This window comes from Podarcis vaucheri (genome assembly GCF_965113315.1).
Source record: "Podarcis vaucheri genome assembly, chromosome: 8".
Lineage (NCBI taxonomy): Eukaryota > Metazoa > Chordata > Lepidosauria > Squamata > Lacertidae > Podarcis > Podarcis vaucheri.
The window spans coordinates 73,061,843-73,083,472 of record NC_138766.1 but is presented as its reverse complement, the minus strand read 5'-3'; the positions used below and the strand labels follow the sequence as shown (position 1 = coordinate 73,083,472).

General features: G+C 40.5%; 1 protein-coding gene across 12 annotated transcripts in view; it reads right to left on the bottom strand.

The window, feature by feature from the left end:
- ZFPM2 (zinc finger protein, FOG family member 2) overlaps nt 1-21,630 on the bottom strand; it is a 466,093-nt gene that overhangs the window by 126,595 nt on the left and 317,868 nt on the right. For all 12 annotated transcript variants that reach the window (XM_082235508.1, XM_082235506.1, XM_082235503.1 and 9 more), the window contains one exon: nt 12,778-12,889. In XM_082235508.1, the coding sequence (XP_082091634.1) occupies nt 12,778-12,889 (112 nt within the window). The remainder of the gene's footprint in view (nt 1-12,777; nt 12,890-21,630) is intronic.

Below are 21,630 nucleotides of genomic sequence, written 5' to 3'. Positions count from 1 at the left end.
TTGAAAAAATCTTATTTGAGACTTATGAGAACTTGTGGGTTTTCACAACAATACTTTCCCAATAATATGTCCTATATTGCTCAATGATCCATCATTCTATTTGGCATTGACTCTCAATGCAGCTAGTGCGCGAAAAGCTAGGAACATGACTGACAGTCCAATCCAGTTCCAAGTTAAGCCAAAGTAATTGGACTTGAACCAGTTTATTGCCATAGATTTCAGTGGAATTCGATCAGCTTAAACACAAATACCTTTGCTGAGAGGTGGGCTGAGATATAAGACCACAACACATTTACTTTGTAACAGCCTATTAAGATCAGTTGGACTGCTCTAGATTGAGGTTCTGTATATGGAACCATAGGTTGTGTGTAGTTGAATAGAATATATTCTAAATAAATAATACTTGTGGATGGAGAAAGCCTTAATAAATCTCACTTCTCTCCATTTCTGCTCAGAGTAAGACCCAGTGAATTAAGTGGGGCTTACTCCCAGGTCAGTATCTATAGGATCACTGCCTTAGTTAATGTTTAATCAATCTGGTGTATGTATATCCAGCATAATATTGGTGGGAGGTTTTCTGATCTACAACATTGCTAAACATTCATTCCATTTAAAACCTGCTGGTGAAAAGAACAAGACTGATAAAGATTTTTTTTAAAAAAAAACCACACACAACACTAAGTAGTAGTAATTATCATTAACTATATTATGTCCTAAATGCATTGCATAGAAATTACATATAAGTCATGAACCACTGCTCCACAAACCATCTAATCTAAAATACATTTACCTGTGTTAAATAATCACTGTGTCCCAACACTATGTGATCCGGCTGAACTTAATTAACTGGTTCCCTAGAGTGCAAGGTACAATCCTGGCTTAACAGCAATTTAACCCAAATATACAATTGCCCAGTTGCCCTGTCACCTTGAAAAACTAAGGTTGTCCCCCACCACAATTATTAATTGCTGGTGTCAGTTCATCTGGCTCCATAAGGAGCCAAACCTCAAAGCTCTTCCACCAGAGGGAGCCATGTAAATTTCCTTTCCTCCCTTGAAGATCTGTAATCAGCTAGAGACCACATGTGTACAAGGGGGATTTAAATGTTTTGTTCCATGCATTCATTTAGCTGTTCACGTCCAACACCCAGGTTGCTTTTTAACATTTCCCATTAATCTTCCTTGGGAACTAGTAATCACTATAAATATTATGACAAAGTTCTTTTCTTAATTATGAAAACCAGACTGAGTATCTGGAGGGCAAGCAACACGGTAGTCGTGTACTGCAGAAACAGCTTTCATAAAATAGGAGTTTCTATAATCAGGGAAGAATAAATTCCCAGATTCCCCCCCCCCTTTTTTTATTTCTTACAAAGTACACCTGCCAACGTTCATTTCCCCTCGTGTCATAAACTCAGGGCAGGAGCATTTGACAGGAATCACTATAAGAGAGGCTGTGGCTAAATTCATCCTTGTTTCAATTCATATAGACCTTTTGCTCTCTGCTCTGATGGGGCTGTTTGAAAAGAATGACCAAGGTTTGATATTAGGCATCTAGGTCATGGTTTCACCTTGACAACAGCTCTTTCGTTTCAAGCAGTAACATTTGCCAGGATCCCTAAGGTACTTTCATTTTTGTCAATCCCTGTTTTTTTAAACTAAAAAAAATGCTATGAGGGGGAAAAAAGAAGATAAATCTTAATTCACAAGCTGCAAGACTATCTCTGTGTCTCCAGCACAAAACTTCAAATTCAATCCAAAAAGTGGATGTGTATTAGAAGTCTGCAGATTTAAACCTTGTCCACCATGATCAAACTGGATTTATGGAGCATCATAACTCTCCAGACACCATCCTGCAGCTTATTAATTTAATAGACTCCTGTCCATTCCATGATGTTCCTGCCCTGACAGTCTCTCAAGATAAGGTGAAAGCCTTTTGACAGGACAGAGTGCATATATATTTTCTTCTGTTTTCTTGTGTATGGGGTTGTCGACAACTTCAAATGTGTGGCTCAGCAAATTTGTGCTGCCCCCTTCCCCTTTTAGCTTTGCACAGAAGACAAAAGTAGAAACATCTCTGTGAAGCAATGCGTTTGTGAGAATGATGGTTTCCTCGGTCCCAAAGACTTCAATAGACTCAGGGCTTGAAAAGCAAAATTTAAGAAATTTCTGATATTGGGACACTCCCACTGGCAGGAAGAGGGCAAAACGATTTTTGCCCATTCTCCCTTTCTCCTGCAGTCCCCCTCCCTGGAGTCCCAAAAAATCTGCTCCCCCAAAACTGTGTGGGAGGTGGTATAGGGGTGTGGGGGAACTGGCAATAACCAGCCCAACCGGCAAGACTGCCGCCACATCCCCCGCCACATCTGCCACTGGCAATAATAATAATAATAATAATAATAATAATAATAATAATAATAATTTATTTATACCCCACCCATCTGGCTGGGTTTCCCCAGCCACTCTGGGCAGCTTCCAACCGAATATTAAAAGCAATACAGCGTCAGACATTTAAAACTTCCCTAAACAGGGCTGCCTTCAGATGTCTTCTAAAAGTCAGATAGTTGTTTATTTCCTTGACAAGAGGGCGTTCCACAGGGCGGGCGCCACTACCGAGAAGGTCCTCTGCCTGGTTCCCTGTAACCTCACTTCTCGCAGCGAGGGAACCACCAGAAGGCCCTCGGTGCTGGACCTCTGCAGAGAAGCAGCATCCAAAATCATATGAGCGATCTTGCCCAAAATTGGCACCACTGGTCGCGGCACTTCTCCACCACTGGCAGAGGTGGCAGGGCAAGCAGGGGACTCATAGGCATGCCAGCTGGAGGACTTCTGCCACCTGAAGCAGAGGCTGTACCTCCCTCATGGCTGGGCTGGCTCCATGCAGCTCAGCAATAAGTTACCAAAAAGTCAATGTTAGTTGGCAGTACTAGAAGTGGCTAAGCTTCATTATAGCTGTCTATTGTCTAACAAGTCACACTCTGGGTGTCATCTACCAACCTTTCTACAACTCCCATTCATTTTAGTGGCCTGGAAACAGGCACCATTTTCTTTGGATTGCTCCCTGCCTCTCTCTAAAAAAAGCTCATTTGAGTTGGTTTGCCATTTAGAAGAAATTCCTTCTGATTAAGATGTAACTTTAAGTAAGCCAAATATTTACTATTATTTATTTCTTGCATTTGCATCCTGCCTTTCCATTAAAGATGTCCAGTGTGGCTAAAAACAGTAAAAGGTAAATCACCTTGGTTCACTCAGCTAGAAGAACGTTTGTCAAATACAATAACTATTATTGTTCTTATTAGGCTAACTATTATTATTATTATTATTATTATTATTATTATTATTATTATTATTTTCACAATAAAAATGCCCACTCTACATGAACAAATAAGCAAAATCACAATAAGGTAATCTAAAAACCAGTTTGAAATACATAACAAATAAAGGTTTAAAAAGGTAAAGGACCCCTGGATGGTCAAAGGCGACTATGGGGTTGCGGCGCTCATCTCGCTTTCAGGCCGAGGGAGCCAGCATTTGTCCACAGACAGCTTTCCGTGTCCTGTGGCCAGCATGACTAAACTGCTTCTGGTGCAACGGAACACCGTGGCAGTAGCCAGGGCACATGGAAACACCATTTACCTTCCTGCTACAGTGGTACCTATTTATCTATTTGCACTGGCATGCTTTTGAACTGCTAGGTTGGCAGGAGCTGGGACAGAGCAGCAGGAGCTCACTCCGTTGCAGGTATTTGAACCACCAACCTTCCGTTCGGCAAGCCCAAGAAGCTCAGTGGTTCAGACCACAGCGCCATCCGTGTCCCTTGATAACAAACAGCCACCAGTTCAAATTAAATTTAATATATAATTAAAATATGGAAGAGCAGAGTTAGAAAAATGAATCTGCCCAACAAGCTAGACACCTATTTAAATAAAAGGATTTTCTAAAGACAAGGTACAGAATTGTTTCTCAAGTTCCTGTTAACTACACATACCAGATGCTAGCAGTCAGGGCTGGCCCTCCCATGAGGCAAGGTGAGGCAACCATCTTGGGCATCAGGATCCACAGAAGCAGCAGATCCAACCTCCAAGAAATGCATCACATGTAAATCTTTGCATGCCTCGTGTTCCTGATATAAATGTCCACTTCCCGCAACCCAGTTCCTAATGTAGAGCTTCATTCCCTCTTCTTCATTTGTGGCAGGGAGGAGCATTTTGTGGTTTGTCTCGGGTGCCAGAATGTCTTGGGCTGGACCTACTGGCACTTCAGAGAGAAGGGGTATCTCCAGAAAATAGCACCACCAGGTCGGGAAGGTGGTATTACGATCATACCGCTGCATCAGGAAGGTAAACGGCATTTCCGTGCACTCTGGCACTCGTCACGGTGTCCCGTTGCGCCAGAAGCGGTTTGGTCATGCTGGCCACATGACCTGGAAAACAGTCTGTGGACAAATGCCGGCTCCCTCAGTCTGAAAGCGAGATGAGTGCCACACCTCTTAGTCACCTTTGACTGGACTTGACCATCCAGGGGTCCTTTACCTTTTCACCTTTACCTATTACTATCATTCATTTGAGTCTGTTTAGATAGCACTAACCTGTACTGTAAGCACTGCGCAATAATAAAAACAAGTAGGAACCTTCAAAAGCATTGCTTACAAGTTAAACGATGTTGTTATTGTTGTTGTTATTATTATTATTACTTTTATTAGTAAACAAAAAGAAGAAAAAGAAGGGAAGAAAAGAGTATCCCCCCATTCCAAACAAATATTGAAGTTTGTGCTTAAAAAGCTGAAGCATGCATAGATAGCAGGTTTCAGGGGGAGAAGATTTAAGCACCTTTCTAAAGCATGTGAGGCCAAACATAAATTGCTACTCCTGAGCCAATTATCAATTATTATTTATATAGAATTATCCACTCACATTTCATTAAGCATGCATTGAAAAGGAGTGGGAGAAGCGCAAATGCTTTCTTCTGCATCATCTCAATAATAACTAAGGACATAAACTACTTGGTGAGGCCAGATAGAAAATAAAATAATATCAGTAAATCATGATCATAAGTGTAAAAACAACCAATGTGGAACATAAAAAAAAATGACAGGAGGCTTGAGAAATATTTGTGCTGCCTACTTCGGCTGTGTAATTGATGCAGCAAACACTATTTATTTATTTATTTATTTTACAGTTCACAGGGTAGTCATTCCTGTTTTGTTTTGGTTTTTTAAAACTGGGATTTTAAATTTTTTAAAATAGTTTTAAAAACAGCCATTTTATGATCTTTAGTTTTGAATGCAAGTTTATCTCACCAGTTCTATCTTAATTTCAAACACCCTCAGCCTTACACACCACACTGCAATGGTCTCAGACATATATTAAACATGTTGGTTTTTACTGCATGGAGTTATCCTGTGGTGCTCTGCAATCAATTACTGTTATACCACCATCATTAATAATTTTCTTAATGAAAATGATTCTGTTGATCTCCGTTGTATTTTAATTATCAGAGTTAAGCATAATTACACTGCAGCTCTGAGCTGGCATGTAGACTCCTTTAGGGCGCAATTTTGTTTTAACACACTGATAATGTAATTTTACATTGTGTCAGTTGTTTAGTTATTATCCAGTCGTACAATTCTGCTGTATTCCTGATAACAGATAATAACCTTAGCACCTCCTATATCCTGAAGTCATTTAAAAAGCAATATTAGAATTTCACAACTAGCTAACTTAATCGCCTTATGATTTTATAATTCCCACTGCTAAATATTTTTATAGGCCCCCTCTCTTGCCAATACCAAATATATATATATATATATATATGCAGGTTTTGGTGTCTTCGGGTGTCTTCCCGTGTAAGAGTCGGGGTGTCTGGGCGACGTTTCGACGAGGTCTCACTCGTCATCTTCAGGCTGGTGCTTTCGGCTTCTTGTTACTGGAACAGAGCAGAGTCTGGTGTTTGAGTTTCTATAAATACTGTTGAGGGGTGTGGTGTATAGCCTCCAACGTTCTGGGCAGAGAGGAAGTTCCTAGATTAGTGTGCCTTTTCTTCTTTTGTTCCTTAATTACTTGAGGGATATCTTGAGTGATTTCATGAGTGATATTCTGAATACCACTGGGTGGGTCATTAAGTGTAGATTAGTTGCTAAAGTTTTCGTGTCTTGACCTCTTGAGCTTGTGAAGAGTTTTTCTGAGAAGATGGCTGTGCTGCATTTAGTTGTGCTCTGGCTTGGCTTCGTGTATAGGGGCGAGCTGTGATTTTGTGCCTTGTGCCAGCCAGATCTGTGTAGGGATTGCAGGGGGGTGCAGCATCCGGAGGTGCCACTATAGTTTGGCTACTGGATGGAGTCTGTAATATGTCTGTGGAGAGGGTCTGGGTTTGGGTCTGGTGTGGTTGATTGGTGACGGCGTTCTGTGTGCCTCTGGTTCTGGTGTCAGTTTTTGTGGGGAGGGCTAATTTCCAGATGTCTGGCAGGCGGGACGTGTGACGACACGTCCCGCCTGCCAGACATCTGGAAATTAGCCCTCCCCACAAAAACTGACACCAGAACCAGAGGCACACAGAACGCCGTCACCAATCAACCACACCAGACCCAAACCCAGACCCTCTCCACAGACATATTACAGACTCCATCCAGTAGCCAAACTATAGTGGCACCTCCGGATGCTGCACCCCCCTGCAATCCCTACACAGATCTGGCTGGCACAAGGCACAAAATCACAGCTCGCCCCTATACACGAAGCCAAGCCAGAGCACAACTAAATGCAGCACAGCCATCTTCTCAGAAAAACTCTTCACAAGCTCAAGAGGTCAAGACACGAAAGCTTTAGCAACTAATCTACACTTAATGACCCACCCAGTGGTATTCAGAATATCACTCATGAAATCACTCAAGATATCCCTCAAGTAATTAAGGAACAAAAGAAGAAAAGGCACACTAATCTAGGAACTTCCTCTCTGCCCAGAACGTTGGAGGCTATACACCACACCCCTCAACAGTATTTATAGAAACTCAAACACCAGACTCTGCTCTGTTCCAGTAACAAGAAGCCGAAAGCACCAGCCTGAAGATGACGAGTGAGACCTCGTCGAAACGTCGCCCAGACACCCCGACTCTTACACGGGAAGACACCCGAAGACACCAAAACCTGCATTCCTGTACCCGTGAAAATCTACGAAAGCAAATATATATATATATATATATATATATATATATATATATATATATATTCATTCACACCCCTGATTTAGGTAAGATACACATAATGTGTGCTTGCCCACAGATTCATTTCAATGTGCACAGTTTTGTTCGGTAACTAGTTTCTTTTCCCCTTCATTTAAGGCCTGCCCTGCACTCTCAATCAATTGCACTCTTAATCTAAGAGTAATAATTAACAGCTCAGATTTTGTTTAATAGCAGCTATTCAATTTGCCATTTTCTTAGTCTGAGTATATACTGCACTCAAGTGAGCAGCTAGCCGACAAGTATGTGTCCTGTCCAATTCTGCCACCATCACTTCTCTCTTTAGATCACTCCCAATCCAAGACTGGTGGGTACCTTAGTGCTACACTCTATCAATGGAGCATAACTCTATCTTTCTCCTGGTAGTAAAATACAGCTATCCAAATATATTTTATCACACTTATATTCTAGTTCTTTTATTGTTTCTATATATTTCTGCAGCCACAACAGGCTAATTCAACCACAACAAACTAACACCAAAGAGCTAATTCATATATGATGCTGCCAATTTGCTTAACCACAGTTAAGCAAGCCAGGAGTGGGTCACAAGATCGCATGTCCTATTGCCCTTTCCATCTCTTCCAGAATACAAATCTCCCTCACATTGCCTAGTTACAGTTAGCTGTAAAAACAACCATGATGCTCAGGGACGCGGACTTAGAAAAAATATTGGGGGGGCCCGGGAAAGCTCATGAATAATAAATAAGCTCATGAATATGCAAATAAAGTGGCTCTGGCCCTAAATAGGGCAAGCCACGCCCCCCAGCCAGCCGATTGGCTGGCTGGGAGGTGTGGCCAGTCGGGATTCCCCTGTTCTCGCGGGATTTCCGGCAGTGCCTCCGATTAGGGCGCGCGGCTGGCTGGCTGGCGAAGGAGCAGGTGAGGAGGAGGCGGGGGACGGCGGCGGCGCTCTGCTGGAAGGGCGCCCGCCCGAGATTATTGGGGGGGCTGAGCCCCCCAAAAAATTTTTTTGAGGGGGCTCAAGCCCCCTCAAGCCCCATGGAGTCGGCGCCTATGATGATGCTATCCACAGTTAGGGCTAACCATGGTTCCAAGGCCTCAAACCACATTTTGGACCTGCTTTTAGGTCCTGCATTAAGCAAAAACTGTGGTTAGCTCTGACCACAGTTAAAGTTGTAGTTAGCATAATGAATAACCATAATGGATAACCAAAAGGGAGAACAGCAAATATCATATGGCTCTTTCCAAATTTGCTTATCCATGATGCTTCAGTATTGGTTTAAACAGATGCACAGAAAATAAGGATCCAAGTTGCTTAAGCTATCACTAACCATCAGGAGAGTGAAAGAATATGCTTTCATCAGCATAAAGACAGGCTAAAGGAGCCTATATCTTCACATGCCATGCTATCTAACACCAAGCAAATATTACTGAAAGGTTTTCAAAGGGGCAGAGATCAGCTAAAACACCCACTGAGGGTCAATATACATTATACATTCTAGTTTATCCAGTCCCCTGCGCCTTTTGGCTACTCTATCAATGCAGTACATTCTAACAGTTGAAGGTATTTATCCATTAGCAACCAAGAATTTGGGGAAAAACACCTTTCCTAATGGAAATTCAGGACAAATCCAATGCACACATAACCTTCATTGGCATTTGTAGCAGTGCCTAGTAGGATTATTTCATTTTGATCTCACGACTATTTTCACAAAAGTACTCAATCAACGAGTTGCACACCAATCTTTTAATACAGTGGTACCTCGGGTTAAGAACTTAATTCGTTCCGGAGGTCCATTCTTAACCTGAAACTGTTCTTAACCTGAAGCACCACTTTAGCTAATGGGGCCTCCCACCGCCGCCAAGCGATTTCTGTTCTCATCCCGAAGCAAAGTTCTTAACCCGAGGTACTATATCTGGGTTAGCGGAGTCTGTAACCTGAAGCGCATGTAACCTGAAGCGTATGTAACCCGAGGTACCACTGTATAGATAAGATCATTTTATTAAAAGTAAGGAGTTATATTTTTTCAGCTGGAAAAACAAATATGTTATGTCATCTTGAAGCTGTTACAGCCCCAATAAGATATCTTATTTTGTGTAAAATTTGAGGCATGAGATAAGCAATTATATTTGCCCAAAGTGGGCACATGAAACTAACTTAAAAAATTAAAAAATAAAGACTGTGTTGAAAAAAATGATGAAGTTATTGCAACTGTTATTTTTCCTTCAACAGCTAGAATAAACCATCTGAACATAGCAGATGAAATGTCACTGGAGTACAGGAAGCATGCATCCTGAGGTGGCAAAAATCCTTCAGCTGATTCACTTATGATTCACCAGAACCTGCCATTGGTGTCTCACAGGGGCCGGCAGGCAACCCAGGTAAGGGAGGCTGCAGCAGGTCAACACTTTCCTGTGGAACACACCATGTCTGGGGCTAAGAGTGTGTGGAAATGTGGATTCGACAGCATGTGGTGTGAACCAAAGTTCCATCTAATCTAGCACAGTATCTAATCCAGCACAGTATACTGTTTCCCGCAGTGACCAGCCAGGATCTACCAGGAATTTCTAAGTTTATGTTTTATGCATACTGCCCTGGAACCTGCTGAAGGCTGGGTAGCCTGGAAGTATTTTAAATAATCCATAAATATGCATGCAATAACTCTCCCTGTTTTATGCAACCTCCTGGTGTTCATGACCAATAACCAATAACAAGTGTAACCCCTCATGGATTTGTCCAATCCCTTCCTAAAACCATCTAAAGTAATATCCATCATCATATCCTATGGTAGTGAATTTCTGTCTATGTGAACCCCAGAATCCTGTTTTTCAATATATACTAATATATTAGTATGCCAATACTAGCTGACATCCCCAAGGAATTTTGATAGCATGGAGAAATTGTGTCTTGATGGGAAATGAGTCCCTAGACATGCACTGAAACCATAGAATTTCCTTGAATAATTCAACCTTATATGTAGTACATGATTTTATCATGTCAGACCACATCTGCATACAGTAAATTAGATGTTAGAATAGAGAGGTCTAAAATAGTTTGCTTTCCTACGTGTGAATAAAGGTTATTTTTATGTCCATCATTTAACAACACAATCTTCAGTCTAAAGTGGTACAGTTCGGGAACAATTTTACCACCTCATCTGCTGTTGGGCTAAACTGCCACATTTCAGCATACATACACAATGATGCAAATTGGCTCCTCTTCAAGAAAACGTTACTATCGGATCTGAATTTAAACAAGTAGTTCTGTAGCAGGATCAGCCCTTACATATCTTCCCCATAGCTCAGGCATTGCACCTTCCAGAAAACTGAGAGAATACAAGAAGGTGTGAGGTGGGGGTGGAAAGAAACATGTAAGAAGTCTATAAGAATAAAAAAGAAGTGTAAGAGACTGTCAGAGAAAACTTTCCACTATGAACATCCTGGATTTCTGTTCCTGATGTATCTCTAGGCTGAAGTTGTACTTTGGGTAACTGCTGCAAAGTTTCCATATAAACAGTCCTTAATACCTTTCAAAATAAATTGCAATTTCTCACGCATATGAAAAATGTTACTGTACGCAAACATCAAAATACTGTGCTGTTTTCTGCTGCTAGAGCAATGAGTCACACTACACTTTAAAATGATGCAGATTCATTCCCATTTTGGCTCAAGGTTTTTCCTTAACTAAATCAGGTATTTTCAGGTTACAAAATTAATTTATTGGTGTTTTGTAATTATAAAAGGAAGAATGCATAAGACCTTAGTGTGCAACTACTCATTTTTAAACATGCAAATTCTCTGTTTTCAGTGTTTCAATTTTCAAAGGCTTGTAGCAGTTTAAAGGCAATCCTCTTATAAGTGTACAAATTGCAATGATTATAGGAACAAGTTGTAATTGTTTCTAGTAAGTTTTAGTAGCCTTTGATGTTATGATTAGTGTTTTGTATGTTAATATAGTGATATGGGTGCTTATTTGCCTTTCTGGTTGTATGCAAAATGGTCACTAGGTTGTCGCAGCAAACAAATCTTTCATCTCAGTGGGTCTGTTTGGTAAGGAATAAAAAAAACCTAAAATAAATTGCTGTAGAACTGTGCAATTTCTGAAGCAATCACAAAGCAGTGAGACTGGGGATTTATAGAATTTGAAACCTGAGCTTAGTTGGAAAGACTAAATGGAGGAGGGATAAATACAACATTGACTATGCTAATGGGGCACAGCAGCTGTATTCACAATTTCTTGACTGAGCAGTCAGGTATCATAGATCTTTAGTACCAATTCAGCATTGCAAGTTTAATTTTGTACCTTTTTTTTTAAAAAAAAAAGCTCAGGCCTCTAGCTATTGATCAAAGGAACACTGATAGGAGCTGGGGTGACGTTCAGTCTAATAAGGAGTGGTGACCAAACTTTTATCTATACAGGTTCTATACTTTTATCTGTACAGAACTTAAGTTTTGCCTTTGCTCTAAATCCTCCTGTGAACCAAAGTCCTAGCTTGAGAGTTCAGATGCCTGCCTATTGCACCGTATTAGCCAGTAAAGCGAGATGAGCGCCGCAATCCCAGGGTCATCCGCGAGTAGACCTAACAGTCAGGGGTCCCTTTACCTTTACCTTTATGACACAACAACTTCAGTCCTGTGCAGTTAATGGGATTTCAGCAACCTACTGGTGTGCAGCATTGCAGCTATAATCTCTGGCCACATGGTAACCCACACACAATACTCTTGTGACCACTGTGGATCCTAGCGTATCATTTTGGGAATCACTACAGTGGAAAGTTGGAAAGTAGTAATTGCCATGCATTTTAAATAGCATCATGATGTCGTTAATGAGCAAAGAACCTTTTTGTTTGTTTACACACTGTGATCCAAATCTAGCTGCCTTCAACACTTAATCACTGTCAAGATTCCAAAATAATGACACAATAAAATTTCTTACAATTATCTTTCAGAAAATAAATGCTATTTTTCCACAAAATTTTCAAAAACATCAAGGTTCGCACACTTTTCACGAGGTAGGGGATACGAGCACAACATTTTGGATTTAAATCAGGTTAGAACTGCAGGTTAATGAAGTACTTAATGAACTTTCAAAGCTCAAAGAAACTTTAAAAGAGGCTTGTGATACAATGCAGCAAGAAACTAAGGGGTGGGGGAATCAGAGAGATGCTACATTCCTACAAGTCTTTGAACAAGTCTGTAAAGCCTAGGACATACTTTGGACAGTGGCTTAAATGGCAGGTAAATTGGGCAATGGCTTACAATGGCATCAACATTTTATATAATGCAATGCATCGAGTATAAGAAAGCTCTTTGCTTTTTTTCCTTAAGTGCTTTATCCGTTTGAATCTTAAGTGGTAATAGTATGCCTCTGCTTCACACTCATTTAATGCATAATGGAGAAAAACTATTTTTTCAGGTGAAAAAAAATGGAATAATGCTTCTTAGATCAGAAGAAGAGAAATGAGAACCACAGGCCCGCCTTTGTAACCTGCATTTGCCACCTGTTATGCAACAGGCACGTTTCATCAGCACCGCTTTAATTCCTTGCAAAGAAAGTGGAAGGGAAAATCAGCTTGTGTTTACCTTTGCTGTACACAATGCAGTTGTTTTTGTTGTCTTCCACTCCTTGCCAAGTCACATCCAGCAGCCACTTGGGGCCAGCAGTCAGCACCATAGGGACTGGAGCCTTTGTCTTCTGGAGAAAGGATGATAACAAACAGATGCCATTTGCTTGCATTGATTAAGAACTTGAATAATAATAGTAATAATCATTTTATTTGCAAACAACTAAATCTCCAAACCCATAAGCCAAGGCCTTATTCCCCAGCCTCGGGACTTAAAAAAAAAGCAAAAGAAAGAAGAAGCAGAAGACGACACAAGCTGCAAAGCTTTAGTGCTTTCATAGATCTGAATGGCGGAATTATTATCAAGGATTTTTCTGAATGATAGCGCTGGATCAGATCTCCAAGATTAGGCATATCTCTGGTGGCTTAGAATTATAAAGGGAATGCAGATGACTTTCACAGAAAAGAGCCAAGTGTTTAGAAGTGAACTTTAGACACATTGTACTTCATTATCAACAAGATCTTACTATTTCCTGAAACAGACAGGAAAGAATTTAAAGAATCAGTATCCATTTCAAAGCTCTGTCCTGGGTAACATTTATATTATAGCGGGAAATTATTCTGAATGGATAATGTGATCTCCCCCCTCCTCCCCCCTTACTGACTGCTGATGTGCTGCTCTACTACTGTTGAAATAATAATGCTAATGATTCCACATGCATGATCTCGGAGAAGAAATCTAAAAGCAGCAGCCAGAATTCATTTGAATGAAGCCCAAAAGGAGTTGGGCGGGGGGAGGCATGATACCAGCCCTTCTTTACAAAGGCAAAGTGACACATTTTATTACGAAACACACTTTGTGTGTTAGGGTAGAAAAGTTCAGATTATTGGCACTCCGTCTCTCTGTTAAATCTAGATGCAAGGAAGGAACTGATCTGGAATTTAGTAAGCCTTATCAACATAGGCTGGTAGTGAAATGCCGGTTAGACATTTATCATTCACCAGTCCTTGTTCTGTATATCAAACATCATGAAACTATGATTCAGAATACAGAGTACAATGAAAAGGGTCTCAAGGTAATACTCTACTAGGTTTTCTCCCCCACCCCCGCCGCCAAAAAAAAAAAAAAAAACCCAGATAAGATCATTTTCCAGCAGCTCCAAACCTTTGTGAGAGAAATTCTGTTTCCATGACTGACTCAGAAGTTGGAAGCATAGATTTAAAGCCAAATCCTGTGGGTTCGTTAATAGGTTGGAAAATGAGACACAGTGACCACCACGCTGCCCTAACATTATGCTGGAAAAGACAGGCTCGAGATATGTGGGCTGACACTACTATGCTACAAACCAAGCAATTTAAATGTTGTAGCAGTGTAATGTTTTATCATTTAATTACTATTTATTAAAATTAATATATAGTGTTATATGGCAGTGTTGTGACAGAGCAGCAATGGCAATGTTTCACCTATGCTGTTTTCAAGAGGCTTGTCCAACCACCATGGAAAGGAACTGAAAACCTACAAACCACACTGAGCAGCTCTAGTTGGACTGCATCACACTCCATGCACAGGTTGCCCATAGATAGAACACTAAACTATGGTTTAGCGTTACATGAACGGGTCTTGAAATTATTAGCTTCCTCCACTCCTCTCATCTTCTACAAGGAAGAAATCACTTTTTCTATTCCATTTTAATTTCTTTTATTTTTTTTGTTTAGTCGTTTAGTCGTGTCTGACTCTTCATGACCCCATGGACCAGAGCACGCCAGGCATTTATTTTATATCCAGCTATTTAAAGAAGATTTCAAGGTGACAAGTTCAGTCCTATGTAGGGCTAGGGATGAGCAATGCAGCTAATCCACCACCACATTCAAAGTCCTGCCAGCTTGCCAGAAGTTGTCGTGGTGTCTCTTTCTTCCTTCTCACTGCAACAACTGTGAGGGATCCATGGTGCTTCTGATCAAGCTTTATGTCTGTTGCCACCAGCTAGAGGCTGCTGCCTCTGTCACAATGGAGCCCCCCGCCCCCCACCAGGGGACCTCGTCTCCATCAGTGGAGGTCAGCAGAGATACACCAGGGGTTGTAGCAATGCTGATTCTATTCAGAGTAGACCTATCAAATGGACATGAGTTGGTTCTGGTTATTTCTATGGGTCTGATCTGAGTAGGACTAGCATTGAATACAATCTCTACACAAACACCAGCCATCAGCATCAGAAGGTTAGGATTGTGCTCTAAAATGGTCATATATGTCTGTAACATATAAAACAGCAATCATAGGAAAACTGCAATCAACAGAAGAAGCTCAAAAATAAGTTAAACAACCAAAGCAGGCATTTATAAAGCTGCAAATTAATAAAAGGACACAACAATAGGAAATCATTTTGCCTAGGCTTTTTCTGATACCTAAAATTGGACCGACCGTGTTTTTCTTGGTTGGATTCCCTGTATCCCAGTTTTTATTTGTCTTATATGCTTTTTTGCCACTGCTGTATTGTTTTTAGGTTGTACAACACGTAATATATTTTTCAAATATGAAGTGGTTTATTAATGCTTTTAAATAAATGCATGACAAAACGAAGGGGAAGAGAAAATGACCAGGTTCTAACTAACAGTGCAGTCCTAACCCAAGATCCACCAGGGTGAATAACTTTGCAATAGGCGGATCTTGGGCTGTCACAGCAGAGCTGGGGATGAGCTCGCATAAGTCCTTCACCCTGGCTCAGCCAGTAGTACTGCAAAGGCTTATGCTGCTGTAAGTCCCCAAAAAACAATGTTCCTGAGGTGTGGCAGGAGAAGGAGAGGCTTCCAGCTATTGCAAACCTCTTTCAGCTCAGTCATGTGACCTAGCAACCCAACAGAAATTACACTGGAGAAAAAGTGTGGCTTATGTCAAACATAAAGGCTTGTTTTCCCTCTGCCAGCACACCTGAATAGAGTTTGGAATGTGGTAACTTTCGCCAGCTTAATTTAAAGTGGTATACATTCCACCAGCTTCCTATACCTAGGATTGCTCTGTCCACATACAATCACACGTGGATTCCCAGTGTAGGTGCCACAAGAAGGCTCTGCTCCTTGTCACTGGCCACCACACCACTGTTGTCTGAGAAATGTGGAGCAAAGAATCAGATGCCAAATAAAGCATATTTAGAGGGACTTGCCTATGAAGGCAGTTCAGAAGTTACCCAGGTCTCAAGTCATTTAGGGCTTTAGATGTTGTGAATCACCACTGAGGAGAATGGTCCTTTGCTGAGGTCCTGCTTGAAGGTTTCCTACAGCCATCTGGTTGACCACTGTGAAAACAGGATGATAGACTAGGCAGGCCTTTGGTCTGACCCAGCAGAACAGTTCTTAAGTCCTTCCGCAGCACCTAGTTGCACTTGCATTTTCCTATCCAACTAATATCAGAGCACCTATCTGCACCACTTGTACCAAACTAACCTGAACTCACTTTCAGTATATGTAGCAGAGCTGTCTGTTATTTGGGCTGTTGTGAAATAAAAAGTTTGAGGACTAATGTTAAAACATCATGGGAGTATGGGCTATTCTTTCATCTTATTGTGGTAAAGGTTAGCTGGTCATTGCCAACACACATGGTGACATTTGCTGCTGGATTTATCTTTATGTTATGATTTGTTCTTTCAAAAGAGGAATCAAGAGCATAGACAACCTAACATAGACAGCTTATGCTCTTATATACCTTATATATACCATACACACACACACACACACACACACACACACACACACATATTAAACATCTCAATTTTTTTACTCAAAAATAAGTGGGCAATATATATCTCCAAAGCCAACGTAATGTTAGAGAGTCAGCATACGAGTGTGCTAGGAAGGTATCACAGTAATCTGCTTTCCTTATTACTAGCTCTGATTTTCAAACAAAGCAACAGTACTAGTATATCCATCTCTTCAAATAAGAATACCATTGCAATATTAGCAATAGTCAGTTAATATTTGAGGGCTGTTGCATTTCGTCCTGGCCTACTTTATGGCATGCATATACTTGAACATTACCTATATTTAACTTATTGGTATTCCTATCATTCCTTCAAAATCTAACATAGATTCTTGTGTTTTGGTCATACATATGGAAACCAATCCAAATGCATTCACACATAAGCTATGTTTTACCTCACAAATGGGCAAACAAACCACAGCTTGTTTTGCCAAAGCTTGGTTTGTTTTCTGGCTGCTAATGCCTTGGTAGCTAGGGATGGGGTGATGAAACACACCATGGTTAACCAAGGCTGCTAGGTTTGAACCTAACACCAAAACATAGTTAAAACAAGCCGTGGTTCATAAGCCAACAACTAATCATTGCTTCACCTAGTGGTTTGTTGCTAGCAAACAACACATAGTATTCCGGGCTGAAGTTTGATGTTCAGAAAGACCACACTTAACACTTAAGCCATGGCTTATTGCTATATGTAAACCGGTCCATCATTTGCATCAAGTATAATCTTCTGATGCACTCTAAAATGTAATTTTATTGTAAACAGCTTTGAAGGCCCAAACAGACAAGGCCAAAAAGGGTTATATTTAAGCATAATTATTATGTGGGAAAGAGCTAAAGGTTTGTCAAAATCAGACACGAGTACATTTTCCACAAAAGACTGAAGAGTTTCCAGTTGTGAAAGAGGCTTTTAATGGGAAGTGTTCAAATATATGGGGTCTGGACAGTTCAGTTGGTTAGAGCATGGGGTTGATAACACTAAAGTTGCAGGTTCGATCACTGTATGGGACTGCTGCACATTCCTGCACAATCCTACAGGATGGACTAGATGATCCTCAGGGTTCTTCCCAACAATTCTAAATCTATGTTTTAGATATTTTAATATAATATTGCATTAATTTGATGTTTCATTCTGCTGAGTGTACTGTACCTTGTTAAAATACTATTACTGTTTCCAGGCCCCAGGGGTGGGGAAAGATAGAAACTGAAATAAATACACACAAGGGAAAACAAACAAGGCACATGGTTTCTGAATTTTCATCTATCACCCTGTGATTCAGAATTGGTGGTGCATCATGTAACAGAAATATTTATTAGTAGCTCTATACAACATTCCCTTAAATATTTTCCAACTGAGTGTGCTATTTCAGTTTCAAGCCTCCTTTTGTAAAAACCACAACGAGTCCAATTTGACAAGGGCAAACAAGGGCAAAAGTTGATCTCTTTGGGAACAATTAGAATCTGCTAATGAGGATAAGAGAGGTCGAGCAGATATCCACTTTTTGCTAACCTTTCAAGTAACTGGACAAACAAGTGAGGTAACCCTCAAGTACTGTTTATACAGAAGTCAGGAGGTTAATGGAGGCAAAAATAGCCAATAAAATGCTTGATTATTATTTTTTACCAGCCTAAGAGGAATCCCTAATAATTCAGTAATCTTAGATGGCATTGCTTAGAAACATTTATAACATCAGTGGTTTACATCTTCCAAGGACAGATTAAAATCTGAGCAGTTACACATTCAGTATAATCAAGCAATAAAGGTGTTCTGGGATTGTACAGTTCCACAAGCAGGAGAGGTTGAATGTCTGAATGTGCCTTTAACAAAATAATAAACCTCTGCATATGAAAAATAAGACTAAGTTGGACTCTTCTCCCTGATATGCTAATTTTCTCTGCATAGGGAAGTTTAAAAACACGCAAGGGGGCATTTTGCAGTCTACGCTACTATATTGGCTGAATAAGCACTGATCCTAAAAGAAGGTACATGCCAAAAATAACTTGACACCTTAAAATGTTACAAAGTCAGGAAAAGGAAAGGCTATTATTTGTTTCCTTTCTCTCTCTCTTAAAAAAAAGTATGTGTCAAAAGTGAAGCTTTTTGAAAGTGTTCCCCACAAAATGCATTCAAGGAAGAACTGTATTATAAGACATAATGTATCTAGCCTTCTACCCAGTAGTTTCACATTGCTTGATATTTTAGATTCTTACAGCAGCTGAAGTAAACAGGAGGCATAGCACAAACACCGCTACTGCTTCTGGGTGTAACATAAAGAATAGTTTAGCACAAGAATGAACCTGGGCGGCATGGCTGTGAGAATCAAAAGGTTTCATTCCGTTTTCAGCTAACTGCACTTCCTCATTATAGCCAAATCCAGATAAAGTGTGCTTAGTGTAAACTATGGTTTAGGACAGAGGTGGGAAACTTTTTGCCTGTCAAGTGCCACATTCCCCCAGGGGTAATCTGTTGGGTGCTACAAACCAAGGTGAATGGGGCCAGAGGTAGGTGGGGAGATTACATTTTCTATATCTTTCTGCCACTGCCTTTTCTTGTGTGTTCTCTTTCTCTCTCCCTCTCTCTGCCACTCCTATCTCTCCATTTTTCTCTCCTTGCCACCAACATAAAATTAGGCCGAGGGTCCCACACAACCCTTAAGGGGTCAGGTTGCCCAATCCTGCTTTTGGAAAACAAGACAACTTGGTTAAAAGTGGAACTCAGCACAGGCGTACATATTTTAAACTGCATCCAAATAGCTGCCATCACAAGGAAATCAACCCTATAAACAACATAAAAGCAAGAACAGAGACTGTCTTGCTTACTCCAACATAGTAGAGAATAACACACATGAATACTCATTGCCCTTGAGGAAGTGTGTGGTTTAAATATGTGTGCAATCTTAATATAATAAATTCCTATTTTCAAGAACCTCTTCCTTTGGTCTTCTGTTTCTCACTGCACCCCCTTCCTCTCCTGCTATGGAGACAAACACATTCTTTTCTTCCCCCTATCCTTGTCATCTCATCTAGGGGAAGCCACCACAAGATCCTGCATTTGGCTGTGGTCTGAAAAGAGGATATATTTTTAAAGTTAATAATAATAATAAAATTTACTACAAAGCACATGAGAATGTGTAATACTTTAATAGTTTGCTGCCAAACTACCAGGGGGTGGGGGTAGGGAGTGAGGCACTGAACGGAAAATAAAAATGAATATTCACAGATGGAATCCCACATGACAGCTGGGATTTCCTGCAAGTAGAGAAGCCCAACTGTTTACCCCAGGAGATGATCACTTGACAAGCGACATGTCGTTTCTGCACTTGACAGACATCCGTAAGCTTATAACAAAGGCAATTCAGAGAGAGAGAGAGGGAAAGTGATAGGGAAGGAGGGAGATGAACATATAAATTCAAATTGCACTACTATAATTGCAAATCTACATAGTTTTACATGTTAAGAATTCCAAAAGCTCGCCAGTGGCTGTGGCTTTCAACCATGCTTTCAATGCAAACAAAGGGCAGCATGCACATGAGTTTTTGTGCAGTCCATATTCTCTATAAAATTGAATATCAATATACGTATCAAGACTTTGAGATTAGACCACTGAAGAAGCCCAGAAAACTATTTTGTTTCTCTCTAAACAAGGCACAAACAGTAGTCTTACTCATTGTGGTTTGGGGAAAAGAAACTGCAAATTTGGGTTTGGACAACACCAGCAAGCTGCCTGCTCCTGTTAAACCATAGATACTAACCATACTAACTATGGTTTAACATGGCATGTAAACACAACCAAGGAATCATTAGAATTTGGATGAAAGGACCACACAACCCTGCAGCAGTTCCTCAGAGAATTAATGCTCAAGCCTGATCTTCTAAGACTTAAAGAATGTGTACTTTGGATTAGGCTATATATCTGCAAATCTGTTGCGTCTCAAGGGGAGTATACTCAGCTAAATACCCTGACCTTCCAATGCACTGTATCAAATGTGTGGCTATGGAATATAAGGCTGTTTGCATATGCCTACATTTTAACACTGATTTAATATATGATAATATGGCAAAATCCTATTTTCTCTCTCACATGTGTATTAGAATACAAACATAATTAAGTGAGAATATTATATATTCATTTGTTGGGGGGTTATACTGGGGCAAGAGGATAAAAAATCTTTTAGATGATGCAAACCCAAGGGGACTGTCCTAAGGAATCACTTTAAAAACTGACTTATTGTGCCCCTAAAAACAACTTTAAAATAAATTAACCCAAAAGACAGTTACTAGAACCTAAACTTTTAAAAAATATTGTAAACTGGAACCTGGACTGATAAACGACTAACACTTCGGGGTTATTATACCACTGTAAACAGCCATAGTTTTCCCCAAAAGATCCTGGGAATTGTAGTTTGTTAAGGGTGCTGAGAGATCTTCAGAGACTCCATTCTCACCACAGAGATGCAATTCCCACAATAGTTGTTATAGTTAATCCCTCTTTTATACCATGCTTCATCCGAGGTTCACAGAGAGGTTCACTACATAAAAACACAAAATACAAAATAAAACAAAAACCAGGCAATAACCCCACTCCCACAGACACATTTAAAAGACCACTGAATGTTAATCAGCCCAATGCCTAGTTGAAGAGAAACCTTTTTGCCTGGCACCTGCAGGTATGTAATGAAGGCGCCAGGCAAGACTCCTGGTTGGCCACTATGGAAAGCAAGGCTTTCTTTGTGTTACCTTGCACATGTGTTTTTAACCACTTATCTCTTTAACATGCATACAGTCATACCTCGGCTTACGAACGCTGCAGGTTGCACGTTTTCAGGTTGCGGACCACACCGAACCCAGAAGTACTGGAACGGGTTGCTTCTGGGTTTCGGTGCCCGTGCATGCGCAGAACCACTGAATTGCATCACGCACACGCGCAGACGCACCACTTCAGGCTGCGAACGCTGCGGGTTGCAAACGTGCCTCCCGCATGGATCACGTTCGCAACCCCAGGTATGACTGTATAAACTAGGGTGCTGTTGTTTCCCCTTAATCACTACTTCATGTATTTTGGAAAAACAGCTAAAATGCATGCATAGACAGTTCAGATATGACACATGGCATTTATATCATATC